Source organism: Pseudomicrostroma glucosiphilum (genome assembly GCF_003144135.1).
Source record: "Pseudomicrostroma glucosiphilum strain MCA 4718 unplaced genomic scaffold BCV69scaffold_1, whole genome shotgun sequence".
Classification (NCBI taxonomy): Eukaryota; Fungi; Basidiomycota; class Exobasidiomycetes; order Microstromatales; family Microstromataceae; genus Microstroma; species Microstroma glucosiphilum.
This window is the reverse complement of record NW_020289913.1, coordinates 1,241,459-1,257,100: the sequence shown is the minus strand read 5'-3', so window position 1 is coordinate 1,257,100 and position 15,642 is coordinate 1,241,459. Positions and strand designations below refer to the sequence as shown.

Genomic DNA, 15,642 nt, shown 5'->3' with positions numbered 1-15,642 from the left:
GCCTTCTGACAGAAGACGAAGCTGCCATGCTTCGGGACAGAGAAGCCATGGTGACGATGGCGTTCAAAAGTGGTGGTGATGAGGAAGCGTAAGAATGGTAGAGGCGAGGAAGAAGTGGAAAGCTGGACCCGGCTGCGTCTGCAATCGCAATGCCAATCCGTTCGCCGACGCCTTTCCGGAGTGGCATGACAAATCACCACGCCCCGCGAGCCCAACACCTCACGAACGCAGACACGCTACAAAGAGATCGACGAGACAAATTCAGAGCTAGACGCTCGCAAAAGACCTCGCTGAGAGGTCCCTGGTATAGTTGCACAAAGCACAGCAAAGTGACGAGAGCAAATAGTGATTGCATTGATGATGGGTTTATGGACATTCAGAGACTTTGGCATTTGACCCGCCTAGCAGCGGCATCTTTCTTGATGGGAGGACACAGTTACGCACAGCTCATACACCGACCTGCCTTCTTTGCTGCTCCCCTGACCTTCGTCCATAGCGACTCCTTTTTCTGCACCAATTTTGGCGAAGCAGGCGGTGGAGGCGAAGGCTTCAGCCAACTTGGTGTACTCAAAGGTGGGCTCCAATCGGGGATGGGGGTCCCTACTACAACGTGATGCAGAGGTCCTCCGGGCGAAGATGGGTCAGGACTTGGAGGAGCTATTCTATGCATTACTTTCTGGATGCGGTTGCGACTTCTGCGACGCCGACGAGCTTCACGGATTGGAGACTTGGGTCGAGGTGGCGAGTAATTCAATTCGGGCAAACTGTGGAAGGACTTGACAGAAACGGGAGAGGTAATAGAGGAGCTGGGCGAGTAGACGGGAACGCTGTCGCCACGGCCTGCATGGTAAAGATCGCCGTATGCTCGGGTAGCGAGCCACACCGTTGAGGAGAATGCGTCCCCTGGAAGAATGCCCAAGATACAGAGAAGGAGCAGGGTCAGATGCCACTGCCAAGAAGTTGACATGACGGGTCTTGAGGTATAGGGTTGTCTAGAAGAAGATCAAGCATTCGTACGAAGAGGTGTATGGAGACGATCGAGGCGAGAGACCAGCTCTTAACAAAGAAGATGGGTAGTGCGGTGACAGACCAGAAGTCAAAGATCCTGGTCTTATTGTGGCGCTATTCGAAGGCAAGCGGGGTATCAGAGGCGGTTGCTGCAAGGTAGCTGCTCCATGGGGGCCGGAGTATTCTGGTCACGGACGGAGGGTCCCGTTTGGTCCGAGTCGCACGCCCCAATCGCCTTCGTACTTGCGCAAGTGAGTCCCTACGTATCATCTCCGCGCAAGCGCTACGAGTGCCAGAGGCAACAAGAAGCACAGACTGGATAGCACGAGCGCAATTGCGAGCGGAGCGACGTGGTGATGCCAAACGGGCACAATTGGTCGCAAAGATTGTGTCGGCGGGGCTTTCGGTTGCTGCCACCGACGGGCCAGCTCGGCAAGTCATTTGCTATTGCGGTTGGGATCCGGTACATTCGGCAGCGCTACATTGAAGCGTCCGAAAAGTGAGAGTGTATGTGCCTGTACGGGCGAGACTTCGACCTGGAATGGAGCATACGGCCGCGATTCTGGGGAAGAGGCGTGTAAGGGTTAGAAGATACTCCGATCATTCTCGTCGCCAGCATGAGGTCACTCACCACCGTCAATGGACACAAGGCCTCCTTTCTTTAAAGTCGCGTCCCCACTTGCCAAGCGAGGCGTCACACGGTAGGCCTCTACTTTGAGATAGACGACTGCAGAATCATAGACCACTGTGCCGCTCTCTGCATCGTTGATTGCGCGTAGTTTGGCGGCTCTGCCACCATCATGAAGAATGAGGGCAACATCGACAGTGCCATCGCCAGGAAGTGCAAAGGGGAATTGCATGAGGTCTCGAGAAACGAAAGGTATCTTGCCGGCATAGAGAGTTGAGACCGGCGCTGAAAGGCGAACCCACGTCTCTGCGGGCGGATCAACAGAAGGCTGTGGCGAGCCTGCAGACTTCGATAGAATATTATGGGGCCAGGACGGATCCAGAGCGGAAAGTATGGGCAGAGGCTTGCCGTCCTCCTCCAATTTGTCTGTCACCACGCCATGCCGAAGAGCAGGCATCTCTGACGCCAACTCTTCGCGTGTTGATGTACCATTCGTCTCGATCGCGTCTTCACTCCATTGACCTCTTTCGTTGAACTTTGTGACCTTTTCCCTCATCTCCTGCTTGTCCTTGCTCCCCTTTCTGCCGAGCTTGACATCGATGTCGATGGGGCACTTCTTATTTGCGATGACACCTTGTATGTAGCCCAGCACGAAGCGAGTGTCTCCCATAGCTCGCAGATGCTCGGTACCCAGGTCGATGTCGGCCATGAGGCCAATTGCCTGACTTACCAATGAGTAGTACTGGTCGTATGGCAAATCAGGAGCCGAGGCAAGGGGTGTTGCCGTTGCGTCTGTCTGAGCAGTAGAGGGCTCCACTTCCAGATTCGTAGCTTGAGTTTGACTGACTGCGGAAGGCGTCTTTCTGGACAAGCTCTTCTTTGATCGATCGACTGCCTTTGGCTGAGTGACCACACAAACGTCCAGCGGCAGAGACCTGCCCTTGATGGCGTTGAGGGACGCAAATGCCAGGTTGAAACCATGCTCTGCGCCTAGCAGGTTGACAGCGAGCGCGTTCCCACTGCCAGTCGGGATAGGGCACATTGGCATCCTGAGCGCCTGGGCCGCATCGGCTCGGCGTGCAAAGCCATTGAGTACCTCGTGCGCGAGTCCGTCTCCGGATACCAGGACCACCGCATCATACTGATCGAGGACGAGTTCTTTGGCGATATCTGTACCGTGGTTGACCCGTGCGGTGACCTGTACATCGAGCTTGCAGCCTGCAGCTTCCAGGATCGGTCTCACTCTTGTCTGAAACAGCTGACGCGCTTTGCCTGGACCTCCAACTGGATTGACGAGGACTTTGAGTCGACGATACGGCTTGACATCCCGATACGACCGAGCCATGAGCTCCTCAACCCACTGAAGGGCGGAGCCTGCATCTGTTGAAGCCCTCGCCTCGATTTTGAGAAGCTTCAGCTTCTGACATGGACCTTCTAACTGGTGGAGCAGGCGCTCGGAGCGGACTTTCGGCGTGGTGGAGCCTGTAGTAGGGCCAAAGGACCTTTGGACTGCCGCCACTTCGCTTGCTGCTGACTTGACCTTGCCAAAAGGGAGGAGTGGATTTGACTGATGAGATGGTGGAGCCAACAGCCGGATGAAGAGCGAGCCCCCGTCCGAGTCTTCGACGAAGGAGGCGTTGAGCACTAGGTCAAGAGGTACGCAGGTGAAGGCCGAGCTCGGGTCTACGAGAAGTGCAAGGAGAGACGCGGAGGACATCAGCCCGTGAGATGATTCAGCTGACAGGCGAACTTTGACTTACCATTGACGTGGGCCTTGCTGCTGCTACTGCTGGTACTGCCGCCGGACTTGGTGAGCCAGAAGAGGGATTGGTCGAAGCTTAGCGTGGCTCGGCTGCCCTGCAACGAGACCGGCAACGATTGAACGGAGGGCTCTGATCCCTCCTTGCCTATTGCGACAGTATCCGTAACCGTCGCTGCTGCCATACTGATAGTGCCGAGGGTCGGCGAAAGGAAACGGGGAAGGTCAGTAAAGAGGGGGCGAGGTCCGGATCGCCGTCAGGATGGGGACTTGGGCCAAGCGGAAAGCGGAAGTGGCGCGTCGTCGCGCAAGACGGAAAGAGGACCGACCACGAAGGAGCCGTGCGTACGGAGGATCTGAGGAACATGTTTCCCCAACAGCTTGTCTACCCTTTGCACACGAACAGTTATCATGAGCGACAAGCTGGAGCGGTAGAAATATTTTCGTGAGACAAAAGGCAGTCCTGGAACACTCAGATCGCCCGAAATGCGCTTTCGTACGACCTTGGTGGACATCAACACCCTCACTCGCATCATCCAGACGATTCACAAGGTCTCGCCCCGCTGCTTGATCCGCTTAGAAGGCGAGCACGTCCGCTTCATCTGTACTGCAGAGGCAGACGGAGTGTCCATATGGTCTCAGATCTCCGTAGAGTACTTCTTCAAGGACTACAGAGTCGAGTCGAATTACAATAATGAGATCAATTTCGAGATCAATACGGATACTCTCTTGCAGGCATTGAGGTCTGCTCAGAATGCTGTGGATGTCATGATGAGGCTCGCAAAGAGGGACAAGGAGCCTCTGTTGAGCTTCGCGATCGCCAACATGGTGAGTCGCAGTGCGTTGCGGTGGCAACACATGAGTCTGAGCTTTACCATTCCGTTGTTTCTCCTCTTGGCCTGACAGTCCTCCCGCGGTGTCCGTCTCGAAATCGTTCAAGACATCCTCATTAAAGTTCTTCGACCTGCCGAAGCAGGGCGCATCAAGGAGCCTCTATGCCCAGATCCAGACGTCCACATCTACCTTCCAAAGCTGTACAAAGTGAGGACAGTCGCCGAGAGGATGAAGGCAGTCTCAAGCACCATCATCATCAGCGCCAATGGCAACGATGAATTTACAATGTCCGTAGAGGAGCCGGAGACTGCAATCGAGTGCACCTGGAAGAACTGTGGGCATCCCACGATCGCAGGTGAGTAGAGACAAACAGACGCCTCGCCTGTCGTCGCGTTCGAGTCACACGTGCTGATGTTTGCTTCTACTTCTGCTATGAAAGGCGCCGGAGCGCAGCAAGCGGACCCTTCACAACGCTTCAGCGTAAAGCTCGAGGCAAAATCTCTACTCAAGTTCCTCAGCAGTCACATTGTCGAATCGAGAACAGTGGCCTGCATCTGCTCAAACCACTGCGCGATCTTCTACGGTGAGTAACGCGGACAAGGCATCAGCAAGGCGCTTAGTTCGGTGCTGACAGCCTCTTCCTCGTTCGGCTTGTCTCTGCTAGTGTACGTGGGAGACAGCCGAAAACCTTCTGGCGTCCTGACAGTGAGTATGAGCGAGTGACGCGGTCACGGAGAGACTCCCAGCTGACCTATCTCCTCTTGCTCTATCTACCCTTGTAGTTCTTCATGCCGCACGTATCGGATGATTGAGCAGAGCACGACTCGCTGCAGTACCTGTCCTCCATCTCCTGTCGTATTAAGCCTGACCTGTGCGCCGCGCCTCGTCAGGTGTCGCTTCGTCTGCAATTTGTTGTATCATAGACCCATTACTTTGCACTGCCCGCGATGTCACTGCGCTCCTGATCGATGCTGAGAGAATCTTGCATTGCTTAGGTCTGCGACGCTAGTATTTACTTCTTGTCTGAACCACTCTTCTCTCCCTCGCTCCCGCTATCGCTGTCGATGAGACCCAACCTCATCACGCCTCCCGTTGCCCTCTGCTCGCCCTTTTCACGTTGCTCCTTTGCCTTCTTGATCTCGTGGTGGATGTAGTGCTCCTTCACTTGCTTTGCCCGAGCGATCTGAGGGGAGACAAGAGATGGGGCGAAGGGCGTCAGCATGGTTGTTGTTGGTCTGGGCGAAGTGAACTAACTCCATGCTTCTAGGGGAGTCATGCTAGTGGGCATAGGAGCGACCGCTTCCCGCTCCCAGTCTACTCCCTTGGACTCCCTCTGTCCACCACTTGGCTCGTCTCCCATCTCGATCACCCGTTTCACGCTAAGCCATGTTTCTACCAACATCAGCTTCCCTGAACCAGCTGCTGCCCATCATCGATCATCAAGCCCTCTCCCCAGCTTCCGACATTTTATCTGTCTGATGCCCCACAACAAATCTCTCTGATACGCTCGCCTACTCACCTCCTTTCCGTGATGCAAGCACTCCAGGTAGTCGTCCTTCTGAGGTACACACTCCGAAGGGTGATCCGCGACAGAGTAGCACTTCTGGAACTCTTGCCAGAAGGTGAAGCAGCGCGAGCGGCCGCCGGTAAATCCGAAGCCGGACTGTGGGGTGAGGAGGGTCAGTGGAGAAGGGACAGTGAAAGCGATGCGATTGGTGTCCACAGTGGCGATGAATGATCGAGGAAAGGAGCAGAGGCGGGAAGAATGATTGGGCGGTCAGTACCTCGCTATGGCTCGTTAGATGGTGTGTCCCCCCTAGAGGCCACGCCCAATGGGGAGCGCGAGACGCTCTGGGCCCCGGAAACCACGTTTCATGCCTGGTCCCTCCAGCAGCGACTGTTCGCTGACACTCACAGCCATGATGTGGAGAAGGAGGGTATGGAGGTGTGGGGATATCGGGTCAAGACACAGGCGGACGGAAGGGTGGTTGGTGGGTTGGGATTGGAAAGCGCCTGGCAGTGGTCCAGAGGCGGAGCCGAACGCCAGTTCCGATCCGCCTCAACCCCGCATGGCACTCGGAGAGACCTCGCGAACGGGATGTTGACAGATAAGGACAGGAAGCGAATACTACATGACAACCCGGGACGAAAACATCTTCGGCTGTGAAAGAGGAGCTTGAGGGTGAACGTGACCGTGCAGCATCTTGATGACCGATTGAGTAGACGGTTTTGCGCAACGAACTGACGTCGGGTGCACAGCAGAAATGAGTGAACGGCTCCAGACTTCCTGGCTCCACTCGATTTACGACGCGCCTTTCATGCTTGCGAGCTGCGATACCGTAATCGATATCGGCGAAGCGAGTGCCTTTGATTGAAGTGGCTGGTTGATGTCATTATCGATCGCTGGAAAGCACGACTGGCAAGGATTACGACGGACGAGATGCAAAGAATACAGTACGATGCGGCGGGCTACTGCAAGGGTACAAAAGATACATGGACGCTGTCCGAACGGAGCACTGGCAGTGTTCTAGATGGCGTTGCTAGCACAGGTGAAGGGTGTGCTGACAGACCCTGCGGCATAGTCATTGAGGATCTCCTGCACTGTGGCATAGATGCCTGGTCCGGTGATGAAGGCTCCCACGACGATGAGGAAGCAGTTCAGTGCCGTCTCTGCCTTGCGCAAGAGCGACTGACCCTTCCAAAGCTGGCCCTTCTTGATGTCGAAGTACGCGAAAGCCCTAGAAGGAGGCAGAGAAGAATGGTCAGAAGACCTGTTTACGATTAGCTTACATGTCCCTCTACTCACCAGAAGATGAACCCAAACCAGCCGTCGAACAAGGCCGACATCAGAGAGATCAGAGTGCCAAAGAACGGAATCGCTTCGCCAATGACCCATCCGAAGGCCCAAAGTCCGAATACGATGGTGATCCAGCCGGCCCAGCCGACGAAGGTATTGCTAGCGTAGTGCTTTGTGCCTCCGAAGATTCGAGCAAAGACCATCTTTGCGGCGGTACTGGGAGTGGTAAGAGGGGAGGTCGGGCAGACAGAGATCAGCCTATGCCTTGCTCTAGGTGAGCTGCGTCTGCAGGCGGTCAAGTCGCTCACCTTGCATAGATGATACCAATGATAATCGTCGTGGGCAGCACGAAAGAGAAGGCAATTTTCTTGTAGGTATCATCGAGTGACGCCACTGCTGGTGAACCAGTGTACTGTCCGGCGTAAAAGTAGACTACTATCCCGCAGAGTGTAAACAGCACGAACTCAGCTACGGTCACGGCATATAGTGCCTTGTGGAAGTCTTCAGGATGTGTGCACTCGCTGATGAAGGTAGGATACACGATTTGACCTGTCCATGTAAAGATCACGGAGAGGCATGCATCGAAGCCAGCAACGAATGTGGTGCCGGGGGGAGCAAAAGCCGTGATCCTCACAGGCTCTCCTTCGACAATGCCGGCAGGTTGACGGCCCTGAGCACCAGAGAAGGCCATGGTCAGAATGATGGCGATGAACATGGTGACTTGAAGAGGAGCAACCGCGGTCCAAGGAGGGGAGAAGGGAGGCAAGGGAATTGACAAACGCCAAGGTGTTTGACAAGCGGCGGGTGGTCAAGGTAAGTAAGTGGGCTCTCCCAAAGAGAAATGCTTCGAGGCTGCGACGATGTCACCACATCGTCGCAGGAACCTCTGCGTGATCATGTTGGGGAAGTCCAAGCCTCTTGTGCTAGGCAAGCAGATGTGGTCATAAAGGCGACCTGTCTCTGTGCGCCTTTGTAGACAAAGCGGTGGAGTCCCGGATAGCCCTGCCGTTCCCTTTCCCGCCGTTACTCCAGCGCTGCGAGCGTTCACCGTCTGCCATTCCCCATTGGCCCTTTACCTTCCGCCTTTCTCCTGGCTGCTCCCCTTCTCCCTCGTTCCTGACGCAGGCTCCAGTCCGACAGCAGCTTTGCACGACGCCGCACTCACCTGCAGAGACCATACCCATGACGGCAACATTGTCGAGCTTTCGAGGGAGCGTACCGACCGCGCAAACGAACATGATTAAGATGGCTATCCCAACGGTGCAGACCGATCCAGGACTCGCCAAAGTGTTGATGATTTCAGCCCCTGTCAAGGTATGGAGACCCATTAGGAAGGTGTTGTTTAGGACAAGAGCTAGAAAGGTGAGCTCGTAGGCGATGCGAGAGCCTCCAAATAGCTGCTTGCCAATGTCTGCAATGTGCAGCAGGTGAGGGTACTTGAGACAGTACTTGTGCAGCGTGAGAGATGTGTAGAGTGTGCTTATTCCGAGCAGCAGTACCGTCAAGATTCCTCCCGCCATGCCGAGCGTTGCGAACGCCCCGGGAAAGGAGAGGATAGCAAGGCAGACGTACTCTCCAAACAATAGTCCAGAGGCCTTCTGCCACGACATACTTCTGTAATTGATTTCTCCTGATTCTGTTCCCGAGTGGACAGAGTACACATCGGTCTTGTCTCGAGGCTGAGCGTTGATATCTCCCGCAACGGCCTCATCCTTTGCTGCCGGTGTCGTCTTCTTCTCGCCCTCGGCAGTCCCAATGGGGGCCGCCTGTCCGCTGTTGGAGCTGGCCGAGTCAATGGCAGTGGCATTCTCTTCGTCTTGCATCACAAAGGAGCGAGGTTCCGCTGCGGGTGAGCTCGCATCCTTTGGAGCCCTTCTGATTCCAAGAGGCATGGCTGATGCGGAAGGTGCCTTGCGGGCCGTAAGAGGGGTGGTATGGGGTGTTGTGTATCTAGACTACTTGGGTCATATAGAGTTGCTCAAAAGGTCCTAACAAGAATGTTCAGACAACGATAAAGGTGAGGTTGAGAGGTGGAGATGGGAAGATGAGACGTATGTTGCGAGAACCGCTCTATCCAAGCTCAAGCGCTGCTGCAGCAGCTCGTCGAATCGCAAATGTCAGCCTTCAGGCACAGGCGATCCGGGGTGGGGGTTTCGTTACTGCACTGCATCCTTGTGTCCGAGTGTGCTGCTGCTGCTGCTGTCTTGCATCTCCGCCGATTGTCTGGGCCAGGTCGGTGATGGATGGATGACCTTGGCGTTTGGAAGTAGGGTTTGAGGAACGACGGGAGAGGAGCCCTTCGCAGCGGAGCGGACCTCTGATGCGGCGGCACCCTCGCCGCCCGCCGCCGCCGCCGCCGCGCCCCTCTATCGGCCCCTTTTCCCGATGGCCGGCCGAGCGGTGATGTCAGAGGGACAAGGACGGGCGCAGGAACGAACGAGGCCACGCGACGCACCACTCTACTCTAGTCGCCGACGTCCCCGCACGGCTCAGCCGTAATACCGCTAGGCTCACCAGTAAAGCACACGCTACGAAGACATACTCTCTCTCACAAACATGTCCAAGGTGTCGCTGAGCTCTATCCCAACTGCCGCTGCGCTATACCAGGCTGGGAAGCTCAAGGCCGCGGCGGGCAAGTCGCAGCAGGCATTCGCAGGCCTGGCAGATCGCATCGGCTTGTGGCAGGGGTGAGTACGAGGAGCAGGGCGTGAACCGAATCTGTGTACACAACGCTGACGCCTGTCTCGCCATATCACTTTATCACTCTATAGAGACATTACAAAGCGTGAGTAGCAGCGCAGCTGTGCTCAAAGTCGTCATCTACTGGACACTGATGTCCCTGTCTCCATCCTCTTTGCAGTCGACGTCGGGGCAATCGTCAATGCGGCCAACACCAGCTTGCTAGGCGGAGGAGGTGTAGACGGCGCAATCCACCGAGCCGCCGGCAAGGACCTCCTAGCTGAGTGTCGTACCCTCAACGGCTGCGAGACGGGCGAGGCCAAGCTCACACGCGGCTATAACCTCCCGGCTCCCTATATCATCCATACCGTCGGCCCCGTCTATGCCAAGACGAAAGTCGAAGCTAGTCGAGAGAAGCTCGCGGGTGCATACCGCAATAGTCTGCTGCGCGCTGCTGAAAAGGGAGGAGAGATCAAGACGGTCGCCTTTCCCAGCATCTCGACGGGCGTCTATGGCTACCCGATCGAGGACGCTACGAGAGTCGCACTAGAGACTGTGGGGCAATTCTTGCAGTCCGAAGATGGAGCGGGATTGGAGAGGGTGATATTCTGCACCTTTAGCAAGGCAGACTATGAAGTGTACGAGAGGGGCGTGCCGGACTACTTCCCGCCTTCTTCGTGAAAGCACTGCTGTCCATCTCAAAAAGGCGCAACGCCGACGCGGGAAGATCTACAGAATCGTAGTGGTGGTGGTGCAAATGTTATTGATACAGATGATAGTGGGTCCGCACGTGGCTTCCCTCCGAACCTTCTCCAGGCCTCCGGCTCTCAGATGGACAGCGCGTCGAACCCCTCTGCCACCTCCTCGTGGTACGAATTCATGCTCCTCTTCCTCTTCGACTCCTTGTCCCTCGCTCCCGCATACGCCTTGGCACCTTTACGACTGCGAGCTCCCCTCTGCCCAGCAGCTGCAGAAGTGGTAGCGGCAGACAGCGCCGAAGACTTCTTCTTGTTCTTAGACCCCTTGACCTCGCCAGAGGATGTCAGGGGACAGATTTGATCCGCACCGATGTACGCTGAAGGCCGATCGCTCGCACGCGTAGAGCGAGGGGAAGAAGACGAGGAAGACCTGAAGGGTGTCCCGGTACCATCCATGGCCAGACCTGCCGAGGGGTCTGCAGGGGCAACGCGGCTCCATTGACCCCAGCCTCGCCTCTTGATCCATTTCCTCCTTCCAGTAGCCTCGTCTCGAGTCTCGAGCAGACTCAGGTCGTCCTCGCCGTCCTCATCTTCGTCCTCGTCCGCTTCCTCCTCTTCCTCCAGAGCCTCGCTAGCCTCGCCCCCCTTCACCCGCCTCGACGGAGCAGCCATTTCGACGGGATCTTGACTCCACAGGTCCGCCCAAGAGCTTTTCCTCACTTCGTGGTACGTCTGCTTCCCCGCCGCCTTCGAAATGGTATAGCGCTGAATCGAGCCATTGGAGTGACAGGCATCAAACGTCACATGACCGCCCTTTTTGATCGGAGGCATAACGATGCGCGGGAGCGACGGCACCAGAAGCGAGACTGCCGAGGCTACGTCAGATGCAGAGGGCTCTGGGTGACCACTGGTAGACGCATCCAGATCCTCTGGCCGAGCTTCATTAGTAGCCAACAACGCCGACAGCCAGTCTTCGTTGTGCTCTGCTCCAGTCGTAGCTTCGGCTTCCTCGATCTCTGCTTGCTCTGCCTTGGCCGAATCTGCTGCTTCGGCGCTGGCTGCCCAGACGTCTGCACCGTCAGTGTTCGTCTTGTGACCTTGCAATGCGGCAGCAGCGGCTCGCTCTAAAAGGTCCTGATCTTGTGGGAGTTGCTGCTCTCCCGCCTCGTTCTCTCCCTCTCGCGATGCACTGAGAGCTTGTTGTAGGTCAGGTGGAAGCAACTTGAAGAGCTCCCCTGAAGGTGAAAGATCCCCTTGTAGGTCCGTCTCGCCTCCCTCGATGTCTACCACGTCTTCTGGCAGCCGGCGAGGCAAAGAGTCGCCCCTTCTCACCTCTTCGATGGGTCCTCGACGAGCATACGGCACGGCCGCTTCCACACTCTGCGCCGCTTCGCTTCCCTCCTGCCTCAATGAGTCCATAGTAGGCCTCTCCCCTCGCTTGACCACGACGTACGCCATGCGAGCACTGCGCTCTTCCCTTCCACCCTTTTCCCTCTTTCTCCGTCTGTCCTCGCTGCCCAGATCCCTGGACCAAGATGGTGGGAGGTACCGCACAGGGTGCAGGCAAGAGTCGAGACCAACACCCGAAGCTCGGTGGTGATTGGACGGACCAGAGCGCTTGGCGACATCCGTGACTGTGTCGTGGTCTAGATCTAGCAAGAAAGGGTGGAGAAGCGGACACGGCCGATCATGTGGACACGGGGCGACTACGTAGCAGCCTCTGCCCGTGATACCCTCGCCCACTGAAAGCTCCTCGGTAGACACCCTGTCGGATGCCTTTTCTTCGATGAATTCTACGCCTCCTAGCACGAGCTTCTCTCTGGCCTCTCCGTCATCGTCTTCAGCAGACGTTGTAGGAGGGGTGACATCTTCGACTTTGGCCTCCTCTCCCAATTCTAGCAGCAGCGCTCGAGCGCTGGCAATGGCTGCGAAACCTCGATCGGTGCCTTCCTCTATGAGTACGATTGCCTCGGCTCCGCTGTTCCATAGAGAGCGTACATGCTGCTCTCGGGCAGAATCTGAAGAGAGCGACAGCAGCTGATACGCTGAAAGGCTCAGCGTGCTTTCTTCTGACGCATTGAGGTCCAGCTTCCGTTCAGAAGACGGACGTTGATACCGCACTCCATGGCTCTTGTTCGCCTCGAATTCAACTGACGACGGTTGAGCTTTGCGTAGTCGAGAAAGTACCGAGGGCTCACTGGAAGCAGCATCGAAAGTGAGAAGATCCTCGGCAGCTGCAAGCAGATGCGGTCGGCTATCGTTACCAGACCATTGCTCCAGTTCCGGCCAGACTTCAGCCGCTGCCCATGCTCCCTCGCCAACCGCACAGCCACTTTCTACTACCCTCTTGGGCGCCCATCCTTGGGTTGCACATCCTTCTCCTAATGCGTAGGGCAGTGGCCGCGCGAGTCTTTGAGCAGTCGTCTTGAGCACCTGGTGAATGGTAGCATACCGCTGGGGAGATGCAGTGGCGAGATGCAGCAATGCCGCTCTCGAGCGCTGGCTCCTCTTCTTCATCTCCGGTCCCTCTGCGTCGTTCGCCAACGTCATCTTGACGTCCGATCGTAGCAGCTTGGAATCTCCCCCGGTCACCATCTCTGTCATTGCCTCGCGCAGATTAGGGGGCAGCGTTGCGGGTCCCCCTACATGCCATAGGGAAGCCAGCCCGACAGGGCTCAATCTCCTCTCCTTGGCTGTCTGCAGCGACTGCTCGGCGAGGAGGGTCTTCTCGACTTCGTCCACGGGGGGCCTTGGTGTTGCCCACGTCAAAGGAGACTGAGGTGTGGCTGGTGGGCTCAGGTCAGCGTCCGCTGATGAGACTTGAGCGGCGAAGTGGAGCTGACCTTCTCGCTGCGACAATGGGCGAGGGGAGGCATGGAAGGCAGAGGAGCATGGTAGGCTGCGACCCCGCGACGTCGCCAAGGCTGAACGCAGGCAAGTTTGCCCGTTCCTACTGCGAATCATCATCCTCGCACAATGAGCTTGTGGGGTAAAGAGAGACAACCCATTTGTAATACGAAGAAGCTTCGCGCCGTAGAGTGACTTCTGACTGCTGCCCGCCAAAAATTCTCAGAGCCCCGACGCACTTCCGTCTCGCATGGCCTGGTGTGTGGAAGTCAATCATTACTCCTTCCTCTTGTGCTACTCTCTTACCTTCCACACCACACCTCACTGGCAGCTGACAGCTCGCCTCTCGGCACCTTGTCCCTCGTTCATTGACAAGCGGCTCAGAGCAGCCTCGGTGTGGCCCGTCATGCCGGCAGCAAGCTCTTCGTCCTCCGGCGCTGGAGGGACAAAGATGTCGTCTACGGAGAAGAAGATTCACCACATCGCGCTCCATGCTCGCAACAGCGTGAGTGGCAGGGAGCGCCTAGGAAGTGAGCCAGAGCATGATGACTGACACCCTCACCCCCCCCCCCCCCCCATCCATCGCAGACGATTCTCGTCAACGACATCGGTGACCAGCTTGGGCTCGATGCTAGCGAGGTGATGCTGGCAGCAAACTCCCTGCTCAAAAAGGTGAGCAAGGAGAGGTCCCGGACAAGAGTCCTCCTCCTCCCCGTACCCTCAGAGTGATAGACACTAACCAGAGCATCCATTCATCTGCACATTTTCTCTCGTCTTCACAGAACCTCGTTAGCATGCAACACACCGATCGAGGCATGCAGCTCCTGGCAGTCTCACGAAGTGAAGCTAGCATGATGGGGTCATTGGCCCCGGAAGAGGGCATGATCTACAAACAGATCAAGGACTCTGGCAACGAGGGTATATGGACCAAGGCCCTCAAGGCTCGAACCAACCTTCACCAGACGATCCTCACGCGAGTCCTCAAGGCACTGGAGAATAGACAGCTGATCAAGGCAGTCAAATCGGTCAAGAATCCTACTCGGAAGATCTACATGCTCTACAACTTGACGCCTTCCGTAGAGCTCTCCGGAGGACCGTGGTATACCGACAATGAACTAGATGTCCCCTTCATCAACGGTCTTTCCCAATTTTGCCATTACTACATTCAGCAGCAGACGTGGCCCGATGGTTACCAATCTTCGCGTCAAAAGCTGTACCCAGCGTCTCACACCAACAGGCTCCCTACTGCGCCTCGCATCCTGAAAGAGCTGAAAGACAAGCAAGTCACCAGTACTTCATTGAGTGTGGGTGAGATGCAGCAGTTGCTGGAGACGCTAGTCTACGACGAGAAGATCGAAAAAGTGCCAATGCCAGGAGGGACCGTAGACCCATCTGCGCACGAAGCGACCGTAAAAAGCGACGATGAAGATTCTGACTGGGGCGGCGGCAAGAAATCAAGAGACAATGGCGCTTCATCACGAAGCAGCAGCAAATCTCGCAAAAAGGGAGACAGACGAGCGGGGGGCAGTCGTTCGCCTACTTCAGGAACGGACTCAGGATCCGAATCATCGAGTGGATCTAGCGGTAGCGATGATGGACGAAAAAGCAAGAAGCGCAAGAGGAGCGAATCACGCAAAACTTCAAGCAAATCGGCGAAGAGGTCGAAGAAGTCCTCGTCCTCTCGAACGTCTAGGAGCTCCAGAGATCGATCTACCTCAGCAGCCTCGTCCGGTTCGGAGGAGGAGAGCGACGATGACTCTATCCTTAGCGATGATCGTCGCTCAAGCAAGGGTCGATCCTCCAAGACCAAATCTGACAGCACCAAGGGCAGCAAGTCCCGACCTACGGCCAAATATACCGGGCCCGAATTTCTTTCCGACGAAGATGACGACCAAGATGTGGACGATGAAGACGTCAGTGGAGGAGACAACTCGTCCTGGGGCGCTCAGAATTGGGTTTACCGAGCATTGCGACCGGTGGAAGTGCCTCTAGGCTTCACCGAGACCCCCTGTGCTCGATGTCCGGTGTCCGACTTCTGTCGGCCCAGGGGCCCTGTGAACGCAGAGGACTGCGTCTACTACGACGATTGGATGGACGGCGCTTGGAGCGACAGTGAAGAAGAGGAGGAGGACGACAAGGGTAGGATCCGTGCGCGAGAGAAGAAGCAGCAGCAGCATGCAAATGGCACGGCCTGAAGAGACTGTGTCCACTCAGCCTGGCGGCCCTCTCTGGGCTCGCAGAAAAGAGCGAAAAGGCGTCCTCCATCCACAGCGACATGTGTCGAGCTCAAAGGGGATGAGGTTCCTCGAATTCACCACCCAATGTAATACCAGACATTTCATCATCATCTTCCTGTGCCCCTCTGAGTGGGTATGGCTGGACCTGCGTCGCG

The 15,642-nt window shown here is 56.4% G+C and overlaps 8 protein-coding genes across 8 annotated transcripts; 3 read left to right on the top strand and 5 right to left on the bottom strand.

Annotated features, from left to right (window-relative positions):
* Positions 1-311: 311 nt before the first annotated feature.
* BCV69DRAFT_16176 (hypothetical protein) lies at positions 312-1,299 on the bottom strand. Its single transcript, XM_025489428.1, has one exon. It carries the CDS (start codon positions 965-967, stop codon positions 437-439), a length of 531 nt encoding a protein of 176 aa, XP_025351149.1. The 5' UTR covers positions 968-1,299; the 3' UTR covers positions 312-436.
* BCV69DRAFT_16175 (hypothetical protein) lies at positions 1,300-3,637 on the bottom strand. The gene is made up of 2 exons (XM_025489427.1): positions 3,397-3,637; positions 1,300-3,319 (listed from the first exon to the last, which is right to left on the bottom strand). The coding sequence occupies exons 1-2, from the start codon at positions 3,578-3,580 to the stop codon at positions 1,632-1,634; spliced, it is 1,872 nt and encodes a 623-aa protein (XP_025351148.1). The 5' UTR covers positions 3,581-3,637; the 3' UTR covers positions 1,300-1,631.
* A 124-nt stretch (positions 3,638-3,761) lies between these two features.
* On the top strand, positions 3,762-5,068 carry BCV69DRAFT_254809 (cell cycle checkpoint). The gene is made up of 4 exons (XM_025490567.1): positions 3,762-4,223; positions 4,302-4,584; positions 4,669-4,812; positions 4,894-5,068. Exons 1-4 carry the CDS (start codon positions 3,882-3,884, stop codon positions 4,950-4,952), a joined length of 828 nt encoding a protein of 275 aa, XP_025351147.1. The 5' UTR covers positions 3,762-3,881; the 3' UTR covers positions 4,953-5,068.
* A 203-nt stretch (positions 5,069-5,271) lies between these two features.
* On the bottom strand, positions 5,272-5,892 carry BCV69DRAFT_236807 (hypothetical protein; the record flags this gene model as incomplete). The annotated part of the gene is made up of 2 exons (XM_025489931.1): positions 5,272-5,412; positions 5,749-5,892. Coding segments are annotated over 2 exons (285 nt in total), but the record flags the coding sequence as incomplete, so codon positions are not given.
* An 864-nt stretch (positions 5,893-6,756) lies between these two features.
* Positions 6,757-8,849, bottom strand: BCV69DRAFT_244465 (hypothetical protein; the record flags this gene model as incomplete). The annotated part of the gene is made up of 4 exons (XM_025490110.1): positions 6,757-6,967; positions 7,036-7,242; positions 7,335-7,746; positions 8,192-8,849. The coding sequence occupies 4 exons, from the start codon at positions 8,847-8,849 to the stop codon at positions 6,757-6,759; spliced, it is 1,488 nt and encodes a 495-aa protein (XP_025351145.1).
* Positions 8,850-9,582: 733 nt separating this feature from the next.
* BCV69DRAFT_296289 (A1pp-domain-containing protein) lies at positions 9,583-10,386 on the top strand (the record flags this gene model as incomplete). The annotated part of the gene is made up of 3 exons (XM_025493996.1): positions 9,583-9,713; positions 9,798-9,811; positions 9,887-10,386. 3 exons carry the CDS (start codon positions 9,583-9,585, stop codon positions 10,384-10,386), a joined length of 645 nt encoding a protein of 214 aa, XP_025351144.1.
* Positions 10,152-13,431, bottom strand: BCV69DRAFT_279890 (hypothetical protein). The gene has a single exon (XM_025491413.1). It carries the CDS (start codon positions 13,368-13,370, stop codon positions 10,533-10,535), a length of 2,838 nt encoding a protein of 945 aa, XP_025351143.1. The 5' UTR covers positions 13,371-13,431; the 3' UTR covers positions 10,152-10,532.
* Positions 13,432-13,540: 109 nt separating this feature from the next.
* On the top strand, positions 13,541-15,600 carry BCV69DRAFT_254797 (hypothetical protein). Its single transcript, XM_025490566.1, has 3 exons — positions 13,541-13,755; positions 13,839-13,922; positions 14,033-15,600. Exons 1-3 carry the CDS (start codon positions 13,657-13,659, stop codon positions 15,443-15,445), a joined length of 1,596 nt encoding a protein of 531 aa, XP_025351142.1. The 5' UTR covers positions 13,541-13,656; the 3' UTR covers positions 15,446-15,600.
* The last annotated feature ends 42 nt before the right edge of the window (positions 15,601-15,642 follow it).